General features: G+C 39.0%; 1 protein-coding gene and 1 long non-coding RNA gene across 2 annotated transcripts; one reads left to right on the top strand and one right to left on the bottom strand.

Annotated features, from left to right (window-relative positions):
• Positions 1-791: 791 nt before the first annotated feature.
• LOC148692814 (uncharacterized) lies at positions 792-9042 on the bottom strand. Its single transcript, XM_088678971.1, has one exon. It carries the CDS (start codon positions 7590-7592, stop codon positions 5223-5225), a length of 2370 nt encoding a protein of 789 aa, XP_088535097.1. The 5' UTR covers positions 7593-9042; the 3' UTR covers positions 792-5222.
• A 3687-nt stretch (positions 9043-12729) lies between these two features.
• LOC148692813 (uncharacterized) lies at positions 12730-13599 on the top strand. The gene is made up of 3 exons (XR_015953730.1): positions 12730-13059; positions 13138-13238; positions 13352-13599. It is a non-coding gene; the product is annotated as an uncharacterized LOC148692813 (long non-coding RNA).
• Positions 13600-19510: the final 5911 nt, after the last annotated feature.

The following is a 19510-nucleotide window of genomic DNA, read 5'->3' as shown; positions in this document are numbered from 1 at the left end:
GTTAAGTAATAACCACAGATAAGTAAGAGCATGAGATAATCAAACGAGAAGTGGAACAAGTATACAAGAAAAGTGTTGGGCTCTTGAATCATGAAAGCGATGATAATTTATCAGTGCAATTTTTAAGTATCTGTTTGGGTTAATATTTGAACATTGATATTAAATGAAAGAAAGTCCAAGAGTGCCTAATTAAAGGGAACATGCCCGAAGTCCAACATCAAGCCCAAAGACAAATTGAAGCATTCTGAGCCAAATATAAGACATGTGCTTACCATTGAAGTGACAAGTGATGGAGACTATCCTACTACCAGCCAAAGAACATTTTTTTTAGTGGCATTACATGTAACAAGCTGATGACTCACTACCCTCCAAGTGCTTTCGGGCAAAAACAAAGCTACAACAGTCGGGCTAATCTGCCTATAAAAGGAGGAAGAGACCCCATAGACAAAGACACTCAATCAAACAAACAAACATACAAACTTTGCTATCAAGCCAAATTTGCATCTAAAAGCTGTAATCAGCCCAAATCTCAGTCCTTTTCAGGATTATTCCCTTCAAAAGCCATCTTTTGTCTAGTTTAAAGGTCTGCTACCTCCCTTAATGGCGTAGTATCGATTCCCTTGTGTAAACTTGTTTATCATCCATGCCTCTTTAGCGTATAAATCCCTGTAACCTCAAAGAGAAGCGATTGCAATATGTTCAGCATTGTCAAACAAGGTCAAATCTTGCCTGAGGCTCTTTGTTTTCTTTCTAAATTAATAGATCTATTTATTAATGTATTCTCCAGCATATATTCAAGTCATTTCCATCGGTTTTCCTATTATAAGAGTTCCATTTACATATGGATCTGGTTAGTTTAATGGATATGTTATCATTAAAATTAATCACGAACTAAGTAGATGACTTAAGGTGATCTGGACTCCCTTCATTTGTGTGAACACGAAAGATTCCTTGAAACAAGAAACCAGAATAACGTGTACAAAATAATATTTTTGTGTTTATGATTTTGGGGTACGATCTCTCTCAAATTTGGTCCTCTGATTCTATCTCCGTAAGATGTAGATTTGTTGATCCAAGGGCCGTCGAGGCTTGATCTTGGATGAACAGTTGTAAGTTTCTTCAAGGGCCTTCGGGGCTTGATCTTGAATATTGATGGATGAGCGGATCTTCAAGGGCTTTTGGGCTTGATCTTGAAGAACGGTTGGTTTTCTTCAAGGGCCGTCGGGGCTTGATCTTGAATGAACAATTGGTTTTCTTCAAGGGCTTTTGGGCTTGATCTTGAAGAATAGATGTGTGGATTTGTTTGTTGATCCAAGGGCCGTCGGGGCTTGATCTTGGATGAACAGTTGTTGAACGGATCTTCAAGGGGCGTTAGGCTTGATCTTGAAGAATGGGTGTATGGGTTTGTTGAGGTTGTTGATCCAAATGGCCGTTGGGGCTTGATCTTAGGATGAACGGATGATGAATGATGAAAACTTTCTTCAAGGGGCCGTCGGGGCTTGATCTTGAGTTGGTGGGAGTTCTTCAAGGGCCGTTGGGGCTTGATCTTGAAGGAGGATTTGACGAAGAACGAAGAGTGCTTTCTTGATCCTTCGGAATTCTTGGGAATTTGGATGCTTGAGAGCTTTGGAGTTTCAAAGCTTCAAGGATTTGGGGAATTCTCTTCCAATTTGGGAGTAGAGAAATGTATTTGTGAATTCCTTGATGCTTGATACCTTGATGGAGAAGCCTATTTATAGGCTTTGAGAATGAATCACCACCACAAAATATTTTTTTCCTTTCCAAGCACCATTGCCTAATTTTCCCACTTAATGCAATATTGAAATTGAAGTGGTGTAACTTATGGCCTAATTTCCCACTTAATACCATTTTAAACTTGAAGTGGTCTAACTTATGGCCTAATTTCCCACTTAATGCAATATTGAAATTGAAGTGGTGTAACTTATGGCCTAATTTCCCACTTAATACCATTTTAAACTTGAAATGTGTATGCTTTGTCATTGCCCAAATGAGAAAAACTTGCTTTGATCCGTAATGGATTGAAGTGTGCTTGCCTTGTCATTGCCCAACATGAGAAGAAAAACTTGTTTTGATCCTCAATGGATTGAAATGTACTTGCCTTGTCATTGCCCAAAATGAGAAGAAAAACTTGTTTAATCCTTCAAGGGTATTTCTTCCTATTTTGTTGAGTCACACGCCATGTGTACAATTTGTACAACACGTGGCGTATGCCATGTATGCCTTGACACGTCAAAACTTTAATGCATTGGTGAACATTTGTTTTACTGAAATTTCGATGTCTACAAATGCCCCACTTCAAGGCGCGTCGTAGACATGTGCTTGTCACGTGTAGAAGATGTGTTTTGAAGTCCCTTAATGTAGATGTCAACCCAAGGGCCGTCGAGGCTTGATCTTGAATTGGGCTGGAAATTTCTTCAAGGGCCATTGAGGCTTGATCTTGAGTTCGACTGGAAGATTTTCTGGTTTCCTCCAATCGTTGATTTTCCACAGGCTTAGTCTTGAACTGGGCTGGAAATTTCTTCAAGGGCCATTGAGGCTTGATCTTGAGTTCGACTGGAAGATTTTCTGGTTTCCTCCAATCGTTGATTTTCCTTTGTGCTACTCTTGAACTGGGCAGCAAATTTCTTCAAGGGCCATCGAGGCTTGATCTTGAGTTCGACTGGAAGATTTTCTGGTTTCCTCCAATCGTTGATTTTCCTTTGTGCTACTCTTGAACTGGGCAGCAGATTTCTTCAAGGGCCATCGAGGCTTGATCTTGAGTTCGACTGGAAGATTTTCTGGTTTCCTCCAATCGTTGATTTTCCTTTGTGCTACTCTTGAACTGGGCAGCAGATTTCTTCAAGGGCCATCGAGGCTTGATCTTGAGTTCGACTGGAAGATTTTCTGGTTTCCTCCAATCGTTGATTTTCCTTTGTGCTACTCTTGAACTGGGCAGCAAGATTCTTTTGGTCTCCCCCGAAGGTCTGAGCTTTACTCCTTTTTTCTGTTTCTTTGTTCAATCTCTCCAATTCGTATTGAAGAGGGTTAGAGGATAGCTCAGCATATGCAGTTGTTGCTTGTCTCCACATGCTTCAATGTATCATTTTCACTTGCCTTACTTGCTCCCCTTTGCAGAAGTGGTCCCTTCTCTGGAAGTGTATCAACCGTTGAAGATGACTACTCGAGAGCAACGCTAGGTAAGCAACCAGGGAATAGATTCCAGGCAGTCGGTTCCAGATCGGAAGACTGACTCCAAGTGCCGGCTGATTGCTTCTTTCACTTTGCCATGCGAGTAAGAACAAGGACAAAGGAAAAGACAAGGAAAAAGCATGATATGAGATACCTTTGCTTTCGACCTTGATGATATGAGATACCTTTGCTTTTGAAGAAGCGGCGAATGGATCAGCACATGTATTTGTTGTGCTTGTCTCCACATACTTCAATCTACCGTTTCCTCCTGGGTCATCTGTACTCCAGGCATCTGGTATCTTCTTTGGGGAAGAAGAAAAAATTGAGTATTTCGAAAGGCTTTGCTGGGAGTGCGCCCTCAGAGGTGAGGAAGAGTTGGGCATTTTTTTTTTTCAGGTCTGCCTTGCCATAAAAGATGAAGGTCGACATATATAGGGATTTCCCAATAGCAAGTGGTGGTTATGTTCTTTTACCCTTGTCGACAAACGTCTCTTCGATTTTTTAACAAGCGTCTCTTCGATTTCTGAGCGAGTGCCTCTTCGAAAAAGTAGTCACGGGTGCGGCTCTGTCACCACGCTTGTTGGCAAAGGCGCGTAGTTGGGATGATAACCTTCACGTGTTTTCAACTTTGTCAGAGATCTTTTGACAAAGTTGAACGCGTTATCTGAAAAGCCGCGAAAGCGTCGCCGAACTTCACGCAGGAAAATCCGATTTTTTTAATCGGTGGTCGTGTCGCCTTGGCTTTTTATAGAGGTATCGATTACCTCCAACATGCACACTTTGAAGATCGCCCGTTTGTGAAAATCGTCTTCGGCCCTTTCTGATTTTACTCCATCCACCTTTCTCTTTTAACCTTTTGACAATGGCTAACCCGTCTAACATTTGCTTAGATTTGAGTCTCAGCAGTGATCCGAGTGCGCCGCGTCAGGTAAATGTATGGTGCCCTTCTTTCTTATCTTCTAATGGCCCTTTGACAGGTGAAGATTCTGTGATGAAGGACGCAACAACAGCTACGATAGTAGCTAGGAACTTCCTCACTCCAAAAGATAGTAGGCTGCTTTCAGAACGGTCCGATGAGTTGGCCGTTCAAGAGTCCCTAACTCTCAGTGTTCAGTGCGCAGGCTCTGTGTCCAACATGGGCCAACGCCTACTTGCTCGATCCCGCCAAGTGGAATCATTGATGGCGGAGGTGGAAACTCTTAAGCAAGAGATCAAACAGCTTAAGCACGAGAATAGAAGTTTGCATGTGCTTGCAAATAACTATTCGACGGGCATGAAGAGGAAGCTTGATGAGCTGCAAGAATCCAGTGGTCGAATTCAAGGTGACCGTCAAAGTGACCGTCAAAGACTTGCTGCTTTCTTCCAGATGCACCTTTTTCCTGGCTCATCTAGCGTTCCACCAAGTATTGAGGCCTCTTCTTTGATGCCTCCCGCTTCTGTAGTTTTCCCAAGTAGTGGGGCTTCACGTGAACAACCTTTATGAAAGCTCCATCTCTCTTTCTCTTTTTTTTTTTTTTTTTTTTTTTTTTTTTTTTTTCATTTTGATGATGTGACTGTACTTGAAGTTTTGAAGTTTCAAGTTGCCTACGTACCCTTGGTTGAGGAGGGATCAAGTCATGACGTAGTTCAAATGAGTGATGGTTTTGATGATGATTTTGATGATGATTTTGCCGTACACAGTTTATGCTCTTGCGGGCCAGGAGCGTTTTGGTGCCGTTTGCAGTTTCAACTCGTGCAGACAATGAGCTTTTGTTGTCACCTTTTAGGCTCGTGCGAACGAGGAGCTTGTGGTGTCGTTTGCAGTTTCAACTCGTGCAGACAAGGAGCTTTTGTTGTCACCTTTTAGGCTCGTGCGAACGAGGAGCTTTTGGTTGTTGCCTTTTATGCTCATGCGGACCAGGAGCGTTGGTTGTCGCCTTTTAGGCTCGTGCGAACGAGGAGCGTTGGTTGTCGCCTTTTAGGCTCGTGCGAACGAGGAGCGTTGGTTGTCGCCTTTTAGGCTCGTGCGAACGAGGAGCGTTTGGTTGAATTTGTCAAACGATCTTAGAGAGGCATTCCTTGCAATCTTCATAGCAAGGAGTCTTGACCGAGTGATTGAAGAAGTCTTTGGGGAAGAAATCGCGCATTGTGATGGCAACGGACGATCTTTGTGTCATAACTTCCTCATCCTCAACACTTTCATGTAGCTTTGAAGGTTGACGGTAGCTGCTTTGCCTCCTTTCCGATTGGTGAACTTGTGGAGGAGACCTATGTTTCTTGTGCATTTTCTTTGGAGTGACATAAGTCCATCCTTCAACTTCACTTGACGTGACTGACATGGTTTTGGAGCATGCCCCCAGCGGTTGAGGTGAAGATTTTGAGTTCAAAGAGCCAGAAGTGACGGTGGTATAGTTTGACTTCACCACATCATTAAGATCTAGCTCGATGATCCCTTTCTGAGCTAACTTCATGATGAGATCTTTTAGCACAAAACACTTTTCCGTCGGATGACCAATGAAGCGGTGGAATTTACAGTACCTTGGACTGTCAGTACGGTTCATCTCTTCCGGCCGTTTGCACTCAGGTAGGTCGATCACCTTTTTGTCAAGCAAGTCTTTCAACATGGCAACCACGTCAGAGTCGGGGAATGGATAAGTCTTCTCATCAAGCTCCTTCAAAGTGCGTCTACGTATCTCTTGATCACGAAAAGCTTCGGTTTGAATCGCCTTGCCTCGTGTATAGGTTTTGACTGGAGTTGTGTTGACCGTCATTGCTTCCTTGGTGGGCTTCCACGCAGCCTTATCCACCTTTGGCCCCAAAACTTTGTCATTCTTGTAGTCGGCGATCTGTTCTTTCTTCCCATGACGGGTGATGCTTAACTCCATATCATGGGCGCGGGTGGCTAACTCCTCAAATGTTCGTGGTTTGATGCCTTGAAGGATGTAGTGTAGTCCCCACTGCATGCCTTGAACACACATCTCAATGGCAGAGGTTTCAGAAAGCCGATCTTTACAATCCAGACTTAAGGAGCGCCATCTATTTATGTAGTTGATGACAGGTTCATTTCTCCACTGTTTCGTACTGGTCAGCTCTAGCATGCTTACAGTACGACGAGTGCTGTAGAAACGGTTGAGGAATTCCCTTTCTAGCTGGTCCCAACTGTTGATAGACTCGGGTTCGAGGTCGGTGTACCAGTCAAAAGCGTTACTTTTCAGCGAACGTACGAACTGTTTGACAAGGTAGTCTCCCTCTGTCCCAGCATTGTTGCAAGTTTCAATGAAATGGGCGACATGTTGCTTCGGGTTGCCTTTTCCATCGAACTGCATGAATTTTGGGGGCTGATAACCCCTTGGCATCTTCAAAGCATCAATCTTCTTGGAGTAAGGCTTTGAGTACAGTACGGAGTCATGCGAGGTTCCTTCGTACTGTGTCTTGACAGTGCTTGCGATCATCTCCTGTAGCTGCTGGATAGAGAGAGATTCCATGAACGCCGTTGCTTGGTCTAGCTTCAGCTTCTCTTCGACTTTCTCCACTGGAGGCTCCTCTTCTTCGTCGACTTCTTTCTTTAATGGACCAACATTTGGGTCGACTTTCATGTCGAGCTGCGCATCTAGTTGGTTGATGAGTGCGGCGATCTGCAAATCCTTTTCTTCCACAGTCTGTGTAAGCTTTGCAATTGCTTCGCTCATTTGAGCCAGTTGTTCTTCAACAGAGGTGACACCGATGGTCATGACTTGTGCAACCAATAGACACGACTTTCCTTCAGACATCCATAGTGCTGATGAAGAACCCCATTGGCCGTTTTCGGGTGTCATCTTGTGCGCCTCAATAGCATGTTTTGGTGCCGCCAGCATGGTTAGGTTAATGATCGACTCGCGCCTTTGGTGCTGCTCTTGCTTGCTTGGCGGTATCAACTTTGCAGCAGCATGTTGAGGAGTGGTTGTGGCACCAATGGATGCTCCATTTGTGGCGGAAGTGCTTATGCTTCTTCCCTTGGTGGTTGCAAGAACGGCTTGTCCCTTGCTTGATGCCATTGATTTTGGAGGTGTGCTTTGGTTGTTGTCAACTCCGTAACCATGCTCCTTCAACTTCTTTTGAGTTTTGGTGAGGTCACGATCTTTGTCGTTGACGGTGTTTGAAACCTTCTTTCCAAGATTTGAAGAGGAAGCAAAGTCATGCCTAGCCTTTGACATGAGTTGGTAGGCATTTGGGTCAAAGCCTTCTTCGGTCTTCTTAGTTGGAAGAGAGCTTGGTTTCACTTTGATGCCATGTTGTGCCTCCAGACGGTTGATGAGTCCGGCGGTTTGCAAGTTTTTCTCCTCTGCAGTCTTTATCAGCCTTGCAACTGTTTCCTTCATCTGAACCAGCTGTTTTTCAATGGAGGTAGTGCCGATAGTCATGACTTGTTCTTTGTTTGAAGCCATGGACTGTGCTTGAATATCTTGAACGGAGACAGAGATGAGAGGTAGAGATTGTCCCACCGGGCGTGCCAAATTTGTGAACACGAAAGATTCCTTGAAACAAGAAACCAGAATAACGTGTACAAAATAATATTTTTGTGTTTATGATTTTGGGGTACGATCTCTCTCAAATTTGGTCCTCTGATTCTATCTCCGTAAGATGTAGATTTGTTGATCCAAGGGCCGTCGAGGCTTGATCTTGGATGAACAGTTGTAAGTTTCTTCAAGGGCCTTCGGGGCTTGATCTTGAATATTGATGGATGAGCGGATCTTCAAGGGCTTTTGGGCTTGATCTTGAAGAACGGTTGGTTTTCTTCAAGGGCCGTCGGGGCTTGATCTTGAATGAACAATTGGTTTTCTTCAAGGGCTTTTGGGCTTGATCTTGAAGAATAGATGTGTGGATTTGTTTGTTGATCCAAGGGCCGTCGGGGCTTGATCTTGGATGAACAGTTGTTGAACAGATCTTCAAGGGGCGTTAGGCTTGATCTTGAAGAATGGGTGTATGGGTTTGTTGAGGTTGTTGATCCAAATGGCCGTTGGGGCTTGATCTTAGGATGAACGGATGATGAATGATGAAAACTTTCTTCAAGGGGCCGTCGTGGCTTGATCTTGAGTTGGTGGGAGTTCTTCAAGGGCCGTTGGGGCTTGATCTTGAAGGAGGATTTGACGAAGAACGAAGAGTGCTTTCTTGATCCTTCGGAATTCTTGGGAATTTGGATGCTTGAGAGCTTTGGAGTTTCAAAGCTTCAAGGATTTGGGGAATTCTCTTCCAATTTGGGAGTAGAGAAATGTATTTGTGAATTCCTTGATGCTTGATACCTTGATGGAGAAGCCTATTTATAGGCTTTGAGAATGAATCACCACCACAAAATATTTTTTTCCTTTCCAAGCACCATTGCCTAATTTTCCCACTTAATGCAATATTGAAATTGAAGTGGTGTAACTTATGGCCTAATTTCCCACTTAATACCATTTTAAACTTGAAGTGGTCTAACTTATGGCCTAATTTCCCACTTAATGCAATATTGAAATTGAAGTGGTGTAACTTATGGCCTAATTTCCCACTTAATACCATTTTAAACTTGAAATGTGTATGCTTTGTCATTGCCCAAATGAGAAAAACTTGCTTTGATCCGTAATGGATTGAAGTGTGCTTGCCTTGTCATTGCCCAACATGAGAAGAAAAACTTGTTTTGATCCTCAATGGATTGAAATGTACTTGCCTTGTCATTGCCCAAAATGAGAAGAAAAACTTGTTTAATCCTTCAAGGGTATTTCTTCCTATTTTGTTGAGTCACACGCCATGTGTACAATTTGTACAACACGTGGCGTATGCCATGTATGCCTTGACACGTCAAAACTTTAATGCATTGGTGAACATTTGTTTTACTGAAATTTCGATGTCTACAATTTGAACATACAAGACTATGAACTAAAAGTCCTTATTTACAAGGCAAGAAAAAGAACTTAATATGAACTTAACCCATCCACGACAATCCTTTGATAACAAGAAGTTGAGTAACTTGGAGCGCAAGTAATTGACTAAACACACTTGTTCTATATCTGCTATACTGAGATAGCAGTGGCATGCCTAGCACTTAGTTTTGATTGCGAGCCTCAAGGCCTACACGTAAGGCCCCACAAAGACACCTTTCAAAACTAACTTTGTCCTCTTCTTGTAGCACATCAACAAGCAAGAGCCCGACTACACATTCAAAATGCTAATCCCTTGGAGAGCTGTGCTGAGGTCCGCAGATTCTTCAGAGAAATCTTCGCCCGAATAGTAACTTTTTGGAACGTTCTTTGGTGAAGTATTAATACCTTCTCATGCGAAATTGTGTCAGAGATTTTTCCCGTTCTTAATTTCCAAACATTCTCCTTCTACAAAACCCTTTCCCCCCACGTCAATTTTTCTTAGCATTTTTAATTGCTACCGCCATTATTAGTTTTATTGACAAGACAATACAAAACTGGTCATAAGATATGGCAAATCTTCTTAATACACCTACACCAGCCCCCTTCTCTCTGGACTCTCGCTCTCTGCAGAAGGACAACCCTAAAATAAAACCATCACATAGCCGCCGACCCTAGCCTGTGGCTTTAGGGTCTTTGGCAGCCCCCTGATTTCTCTTGTTTTCTTGTTTTCTTCCTCACTCAATGGTAGTTCATCGCCAAACCCATCTTTCCTCCCCATCGCACCTCTCTTTCCTTCCTTCCCCTTGCTCCCCCTCATATTCCCCAACCTTTAATTAGAAAATAGGTCTTGGAGTGTTGGGCTCTATCTTGACACTAGTCCCAACTCACACAGCTCACTACCGATCCGGCTTGCCAAAGAAACTAAGCGAAGTGTGGAACAATTCACGTCAGAACAAGGGTGTTTTACACACCCCTTTCACCCTCCTCTCCTCCTATTACAGTTTGTGTCCTTTCTTGTAGGTTGTTGTGTCAATTTTGGTTCTTGGGGGATGGATTTTGCATAACCTTCTTAGATTTATCTTTTGGTTAGTGTTGTTTTTTTTTTTTGTTTTTTTTTTTTTTCCAGTTTGGGGCGATGTTTACCTTTGTGGTGGCTGCTATTGTGATGATGGATATTAGGGTTTTGTTGTTGTCTTTTCTTACCTTGCTTACGGACCTAAGTTTATGTGGGCCTTCCATTATATATTGGGTTGTTACCCTCCCCTTGCTTTGGCTTGTTTTTATTTTATGTCTTGCTTTTTTTTTATGTAGGGTCTTATGTTTTTGTGTTTTGGTTGGGTTTAGGCCTATCTTGCATAGGTTGTAATGTCCCTTTCACGAATAAAGCTTTATTTTCGATCAAAAAAGAGATGGCAAATCTATCCAAAACTCGAGTAGACTTTATCATTTTTTAAATTGATATGTGTTATTTTTTAGAGCTGCATAGTGATAGGCTTGAAATTCCTATTTTTCAAACAACAGCTCATCTAATTTTAACATTGAATAAAAGAGAGATTTTTGGAACAATTACTACAAACATATTTACAACTTTTTTTTTTTTTTTTAACAAACGATATTATGCATACTAAGGGTGGAAGAGTCGGATTCAAATTCGTCTTTAGTGAGAATCGAACATAAGACCTTTCACTTATAAGTAAAGAAGAATACAGATCTCTCACTTACAAGTAAAGAGGAATACCACTCGATCATAGAATCTCTTGTATTTGGTATTTCTATCAACTTATTATGTGGTATTTGGTTATTTGCTAAATACTTATATGTTATGTCATTTTTCTTATCATCTAGCCTACACAAAGAAAATGTTTGAAGTCCTTTCATAAACAAGGCATAGAAAAGAACCTAACATGGATCTAAACCCCATCCATGGCACAACCTTTTGATTAGAAGTTGAATTTACTTGTGGTGCAAGTTTACATTCAAATAACATTACTATTCAACAATTCTGTTGGTATTTGACAACAGTAGCACGCCTACCATAACAAATCACTAATTTAAAAGAGCCTCATGCCTACTTAAGGTGTTACAAGGTATTGTAAATTGATAAAAGTTACAAACACTCACACAAGGAATTGTGTCTCCAACATAATGTGACCTACTACTTCTCATTTACATCTACTTCTCTAACCAAATAGTATTGGATTTGAGTAATGAAAAATTGAAAAGTTAAATGATGAGTTCCGCAATGAAGTTTACAATTCTCTGTCTTGTGGGAAATGGATGAGTAGTGGTAAGTATCCTTGTGGGTCATCTGTAATGGTGGAAAAGAATGTAAATGTAAATGTTCCAATACTTATTATGTTGGAACCCTATTGGACTCTAAACTTATCTCATTCGGGTTTTGAGTTTAGTAGAAACTAAGAACAGTTAGAGTTAATAGGTGAATAAACTTCTTTCCTTTAAAGTAGGACATGAAGGGTTAAAGGTGTTGGTGAGTGGATATCCCACGTTGAAATGTAAATGGGCGTGCAGTTTTGCCAAGCAGTTTCTGTGATAGGTGGAAACGGTTGTGGTTACACGTCTATAAAAGGATAAGTCCCTGCTCAAGAGGAACACGTTCAAATATCAGAAAATCTAGCCCTATTCTAGAAAGAACATCAGGTCCTCCTTGAGTAGAAGATTTCCTTTTCTTTCCCTGTGATCAATGGCTTCACAAGGTCAGAACTCAAATCACAGTATTACATGCTTGTTCATAATCTACGTTTGCAGCTATATTAAATTCCAACATTTGGTATCAGAGCATATAATAACTCTTCACAGATTCTTTGATGCGTATAAGGAAGTTTGCTTAATTGATTTATTCATCTTTTCCTATTTTACTGATGATTTAGGTTCTTGAGTATCACAAGTATAGGAATGGATTTTGCGCTAAGATGATTTAAGTTCCAACCTTAACATCATTGAAGGATACATGCTGATAAAACCATTTGAAGCAAATGTTTGTAAAGCTTTACCAAAGTGAAGTTTTTTAAGAAATTTTGTTTATAAGGAAGGTGGCATGGTTGTGTTTTATAAGTCATGACATGGCAACGTACTACTCCAAAGAGAAGAGGGTTAACTGGTTGGATTTGTGAATTAGTACATAGGTTTTTAATGAATGTTTAAGCCAACTATTTTCTTATCCAAAGATTTGAAATATGTGTTGTAACTTAAGTATTTGTTAAAAGGGCTATGTAATCAGGATGCATATGGTTTTATGTGCATAAAAACTGCAGTGATGTATCTTGCCCAAAGGTATTGCATATACTGTGATAGTTATAACATTGTCAACAATGTTATTTAACTTTTATTTGGTTTGACAGTGAATGCCAATGCACTAAGCTTTTCCTCCATTGAACCACTTAATGGAGGAATTACAAAAAGTGGAGACATGATGTAGAGATCGTGCTTGGCTTGATGGACTATGACCTTGCACTGAGGGAGGATGAACCACCTGCTTTGACAGCGAACATCACTGCAGGGCAAAGATTGAAGTATGAGAAATGGGAGAAGTCAAACAGAATGGCTTTCATGGTCATGAAAAGGTCCATCAGTGAGGTTGTGAGAGGTGACATAACATCCTGTGACAAAGCTAAGTCTTTCCTTGAGGCTGTTGGAGCAAAATTCAAGATGTCCGAGAAAGGATAGATGGCAAACATGATGACCACACTGACTTCTCAGAAGTTTGATGGCTAAATGAGTGTTCGAGAGCATATACTGAAAATGGTGGAGGCTGCTGCCAAGCTCAAGGATCTGGAGGTGCCAATTGATGATTCCTTTGTTGTTCACATGGCTCTCTCATCCCTTCCTGAGTCATTTGAATAGCTTAAGGTGTCATACAATACTCAAAATAAGAAATGAAGTCTTGATAAGATGATTTCTATCTATGTACAAGAGGAGAACAGGCTGAATCGTGCAAAGAGTGCGACGGTGAACCTTGTTAACTACAATGCAAGTAAGAATCCTATGGTGAATGCTGGTAAGCAGACGAAGCTTTTAATACCTCCACTACTACTGCCAATGTTGCTTCTTCCTCTAAAGGACCTCAAAACCTTAGGCCAAATTTGAAGAATGTGAAATGCTATTTTTGCAAACAATATGGACACTTGAAAAGGGACTGCGAGAAACGTAAAAAATGGGCAGTGAAGAAAGGAAAAGGTACAAAGGTTTTCAATGTTTTTGTTTGTTTTCAAACTTTACTTGTTGAAGCCCCTTCAAATACTTGGTGGTTTGACACTGGTTGTTCGGTGCATATTACCAATTCCTTGTAGGGATTTTCAAGAAAAATGTCAACAAGTAATGAAGTCTTTGAAGTGCATGTGGGCAATGGGAATAAAGTGGCTGTGGAAGCAATAGGCAACCTCAAGCTCAAGTTGTCGTCAGGTTTTATTTTAGAACTTTCAGATGTACTTTATGTTCCTACTTTAACTAGGTCTTTAATTTCTGCTTCAAGACTTGTAAAAGATGGTTTTGCTTTCGTTGGTGATGATGAAAGCATCGGATCTTTATGAAAAATAATTTGAGTCAATTGTTGGGCATTTGTCTTTTAGACAATGATTTATGGAAATGAGATTGTGTTGTTATGAATGATTTGAGTTGTTACACTTTAGATTCTTCTGCTCGAATGAAAGGCCCTTATCAAATCATCTTTCTTCCATGCTTTGGCATAGAACTTTAGGTCATATTTCAAAGAAAATACTACAGCATTTGGTGCATGAACATATTTTGCCAGCCTAGGATTTTAATGACTTGCATTAGTGTGTGGATTGTTACAAGGGCAAGTTAACTAAAACCAAGAAAAATGATGCAACAAGAAGTAAAAAACTATTAGAAATAATTCATTCGGATGTTTGTGGTCCTTTTCCAGTTAAAACAATCTGTGGAAATATTAATTTTGTGACTTTTATTGATGATTTTTCAAGGTATGGAAATGTTTATCTAATTTCAGAAAAATCACAAGTCCCAAATTGTTTTAAAAATTTTAAAACAGAAGTAGAGAACCAATTAAACACTACAATTAAGGTTTTGAGATCGGATAAGGGAGGAGAATACTTTGGTAGGTTCACTGAGGCTGGGCAACAAAAGGGACAGCTAGCTATGTATCTAGAAGAGTGTGGCATCCAAGCTCAGTACACCACATCTGGGACGCCTGATCAAAACGGTGTGGCGGAGAGAAAGAATAGGACATTGATAGAGATGACAAGAAGCATGATGAGCAGGTCAGTTCTACCTCAATTTCTTTGGGGAGAAGCATTAAAGATGGCAAACTATATAGTGAATCGTGTCCCTAGCAAATCAATGAGTAAGACACCTTTTGAACTTTGGACTTCGAGGAAACCTAGCATCAATCACCTACATGTATGGGGTTGTAGGGCAGAAGCAAGAATATATCCGTAAGAAAAGAAACTTGATTCAAGGACAGTGAGTTGTCACTTTATTGGTTTTCCTAAGAAGTCTAAAGGATACAAGTTTTATGCTTCACACTTGCAAACTAGGTTTTTGAGACTAACAATGCAAAGTTCATCGAGGAAGAAGTGAATGGTGATGAAAATGCTAGCAGTTTTGTTTTCCAGGATATTGGGAATCCCACTGATGTGTTGAGCAATAATGATGAAGGGAGTCAAAGCCTTGGAGAAACTATAGTTTTTCAAACTAGTTTCTCGCAACCATCACATGAAAATAATGTTGCAGAGGGTCATCAAATAAATGAACCACAACAAGATGGACCAATAGTTGAACATGATGCCGATGAGTTGCAAATTGCCTTGGAAGCACCAAGAAGAGCCTTACAAAGAATTTGCAGATCGACGATTCCAGAAGATTATATCACTTACTTTTGTGAAGTTAAGCATGATGAAGGTATAATAATTGATCCAGCAACTTACATGCATGCAATTAAAAGTGAAAACTCTCTATCATGGCAACGAGCAATGGAAAAGGAGATAGGGTCTATGTATTCTAATTAGGTGTGGACCCTCGTAGAGAAGACAGAATCTATGACACCCATTGGATGCAAATGGGTGTACAAAACTAAGAGAGATTCGAAAGGAAAGGTTCAAAGCGAGATTGGTGGCTAAAGGCTTCACTCAAAGGGAAAGGGTATACTATAATGAAACATTTTCTCCCGTGTCGTCCAAGGATTCCTTGCTGATAATCTTAGCACTCGTGGCACAATTTGACTTGGAACTTCACCAAATGGACGTCAAAACAGCGTTCTTAAATGGTGATTTGGAAGAGGAAATTCATATGAACCAACCTTCTGGTTTCATTGAAGAGGGCAAAGAACACCTAGTTTGCAGATTGAGCAAGTCTATATATGGTCTAAAGCAAGCATCGAGGTAGTGGTTTATGAAATTTGATGAAAAGTTAACTCATATTGGCTTCACTGAGAATAAGGGTGATGATTGCATTTATTTTGAAAGCATTGGTTCCAAGTTCATTTTCCTTATACTTTATGTTAACGATATACTTCTTGCAAGCAATGATTTGAACCTATTGCTTGAAACCAAGTTGTTGTTGTCAAACACCTTCGATATGAAAGACTTGGGGGAGGCCTCATTTGTTCTTGGCATAGAGATTAAAAGAGACAGGTCAAGAAACTTGATGGGGATTTCGCAAAGGTCATACATTGAGAAAATATTAAAACGTTTCAACATGGAAGGATGTTCAGGATGAGAAGTCCCGATAAGCAAAGGTGATAAATTGAACAAACCCTATGCTTCATTGGTGGGGAGCTTGATGTATACTCAGGTTTGTACTAGACCTGACTTAGCTTACTCAATTAATGTACTTGGGAGGTATCAATCAAATCCTGAAGAACAACATTGGGTGGCAGCTAAGAAGGTAATGAGATATTTGCAAAGAACAAAATCACACATGCTTGTGTATGGAAAAAGTGAAAAGCTAGAGATGGTAGGGTACTCTGATTTGGATTTTGCAAACTGCACAGATGATAGAAGGTCCACAAGTGGTTATTTGTTCTTCATGGCTGGAGGAGCAATCTCGTGGAAAAGTGCAAAACATAAGACACTTGCGACATCAACCATGCAAGTTATATATATTGCTATTTTTGAAGCCAAACAGAAAGCACTATGGATCAAGGATTTGGTTAGTCTAATGGGAATCGTGGACAGTATTTCAAGACCAATTGTTATACACTGCGATAACAAAGTTGTTGTATTCATCTCTAAAAACAATAAGCAGTCTTCTGCAAATAGACTGATGGACATCAAATATCGATTTGTTAGAGAGGATGTCAAAAGTGGTCTAGTGGTAATTGAGCATATTGACACTGGTTCGATGATAGCAGATCCCCTCACCAAACCATTACCAGTTGCAGTGTTCAAGCAGAACGTTGCAAAAATGGGGGTACTAGAGTCTTTTGATTCTGTGACCATGTCTGAGTAAAACTTAGTCTTGTCTTATTTGCTTTGTAGTTGTTTATTGCAATTGATGAATTCTAAATTTATTTTATGTACTGCTTTTGATTTGAGCTAGTAATCATTAATGAGACTTGGCTGAAAAGCTATGATCATATGTGTGATATTTCTGCAATGAAGCTCAATTGTTTTAAAAGCTTTTCAGGTGGCTATTTGATCCTACTTTTCAACATGCAAAAAAGTTGAAGTTGGATTATTGCTAAATGAGGCAACGTTAAGGTAATGGGAAAAATAGTGGGAGCATACAGTAAAGCTCTCTTATAGCTAACATGTTTAAGCATCATACGTGAATAATTGAATGTTATAGTGATTTCAGAGTGGCTGCACCATTTTGTGCAAAATTTTCTGAAGTTCTATGACTTGAGTCATTCATGGTGGATGTGTGAGGATGTGTTTATTTATTTATTAACTCATGTGATCACTAAGGAACTGTTGTCAGTAGAAACATTGCTCAAAACAAAGACAATAAGTTTAGGTCCAAGTGGGAGAATGTTGGAACCCTATTGGACTCTAAACTTATCTCATTCGGGTTTTGAGTTTAGTAGAAACTAAGAACGATTAGAGTTAATAGGTGAATAAACTTCTTTCCTTTAAAGTAGGACATTAAGGGTTAAATGTGTTGGTGAGTGGATATCCCACATTGGAATGTAAATGGGCGTGCAATTTTGCCAAGCATTTTCTATGATAAGTGGAAACGGTTGTGGTTACACGTCTATAAAAGGATAAGTCCCTGCTCAAGAGGAAAACGTTCATATATCAGAAAATCTAGCCCTATTCTAGAAAGAACATCAGGTCCTCCTTGAGTAGAAGATTTCCTTTTCTTTCCCTGTGATCAATGGCTTCACAAGGTCAGAAATCAAATCACCGTATTACATGCATGTTCGTAATCTATGTTTGAGGTTATATTAAATTCCAACATATTGTGGTAGCGAATTTCCACCCTCTTCAGTCTTGATTAAAATGTAACTACAAAACAATCAGCATTTTTTATCAAAAACCTAAGCCTCATGCGCCCACGAGGTTGGGGGGAGGGGGTTAGGCCAATGGATCCCCGATTCCTAATTTAGTTTCTCTGAAAAGAGTGAGTGTTTAGAGCATTTAGGCAGCAAAAGCTTACCAAATTTTGATAGAGATTGAAGTATTTATAGGAGGAGAGAGTCAGACACAATGTTAGGGTTTTATCCTACACGTGGCAGCATCATATTAACCAAGGTATGAGGAAAATGAATATTTTCAAGATATTAAATAGAAATATATATATATCTTGAGACAATGGTGGAAGTATCCCAAATTGATTGAAATAAGGATTACTTACTTGATAGAGTTGATCTCTAATTGGAAATGTATTAAAGATAGGATTTGGTAATTAATCCCTATCTTTAATGACACGAGTAGGAAAGCTATGAGCAGTCGAATTTAGTTGCTTAAACATTCTGAGGTGCTGAGCTGCGTGTAGAAGTATCTAAGAGGCCTACCATCTAATGAGGGCAATCTTGTCTTTCTTGAGTAAAAGTCCACGTGTCGCCTCCATAATTTTTGGAATTATTTTAGGCTTCACACTTATAAATGTCATGTCCCACAAATTGGGGCTTAATCCAAATTGAATAAGTTTTGTAATAGAATAGGTTCTTTTTATAGTGTTCCTTAAAGTTGGCATTTTTTTTTTGTTAGCACATATATTTAAAAATCTCATTGTGCATTTTTCACAAGTGTGTTTTTCTTTTTTAAATATTAAAAAATTGCAGTACATAATGAACATATTGGAGTCCCCATAACAATGTTTTATTTAAATTTGTATTTAATATAACGAAAAATTAGTACCCGGTCCCTAGTTTCTAATGTTCATTGACTGAGACCTTATCAATTTTTAGATTTTGATCAAAGTCCCTAGCATTAATGTATTAATGAATTAAATGTCAGTTACATAATTTTTTAAAAATAAAAATTAGTAATTGATTTAGGGTTTTAATACTCACATCCTTATTAAACACCTAATTAATTTTCATTTCAAAAACATTTCCAAAATAAATAAATAAAAATTAGAATAAGTTTGTACCCATTCATTTTTTATAAAAAAAACAATGTTCAATTTTTTAATTCTATATGTACCCATTCATATAATTCTTCAATTTTTTATAATCTTAAATGTACCCATTCTTAAATATACCAACTTGTTATCTATAAAATGTACCTTTTTAATATAAAATTCGTTCAATCTTTTTTCTAATCCTTTTTTTTTTTAACTTATATGAGTACATTCTCTGATTTGAGAATGTATCTATGTCAAGTTTAATTGAAGAAATTTAATAACGTTATTAAGCCTAATATATATATATATATATATATATTTTTTTTTTTTTTTTTTTTTTTTTGAAAAATGTACTCATGTTTTGGTGCAATAATTTTTTGGTTAGTTTTGATGAACGTACCCATGTGTGTGTATGTATATATACACACAATATATTGGAGAGTATAATTTATCTTTAATATTTTTTTATCCCATAAATTATGGGTTTTATTTAAAATCTTATTAATATAAATAACTACAAATTTTATTTTTAATTTAAAAATTAAAAATACATTATTACATTAATGTTAGGGACTTCGATCAAAAATTGAAAACCACAAAGGTTTCAATCATAGAATATTGATAATTAGGGACCGCATCCAAAGTCTCCTTTAATATAAACTTGCTCTGGTTAATTTGAGAAGTCCTCCAAAAATATTATTTTGAAGGTCAACCGAAACAAGTATTGACTAAAAACAATTTAAAAAGAAGGAAAAAAAGAGAAGATAAAACGAAGGGAAATTGGGTCTAATAATAGCCTTGGTAAAAAAAAATCACCAATAAAAAATAGCCCTACGTCAAAAATGTATTCAATTATAGCTTTTTTGACGAAATTTTCTTAACTTAGGGTTCATCCATATCGACAAAATATGAACAACGCATCAACGAAATATCAACATTGGGACAATTTACTACAGAATGAA

This window comes from Pyrus communis, chromosome 11 (genome assembly GCF_041283825.1).
Source record: "Pyrus communis isolate YQ-2024b chromosome 11, ASM4128382v1, whole genome shotgun sequence".
NCBI lineage: Eukaryota > Viridiplantae > Streptophyta > Magnoliopsida > Rosales > Rosaceae > Pyrus > Pyrus communis.
This window is presented reverse-complemented; position numbering and strand designations above follow the sequence as displayed.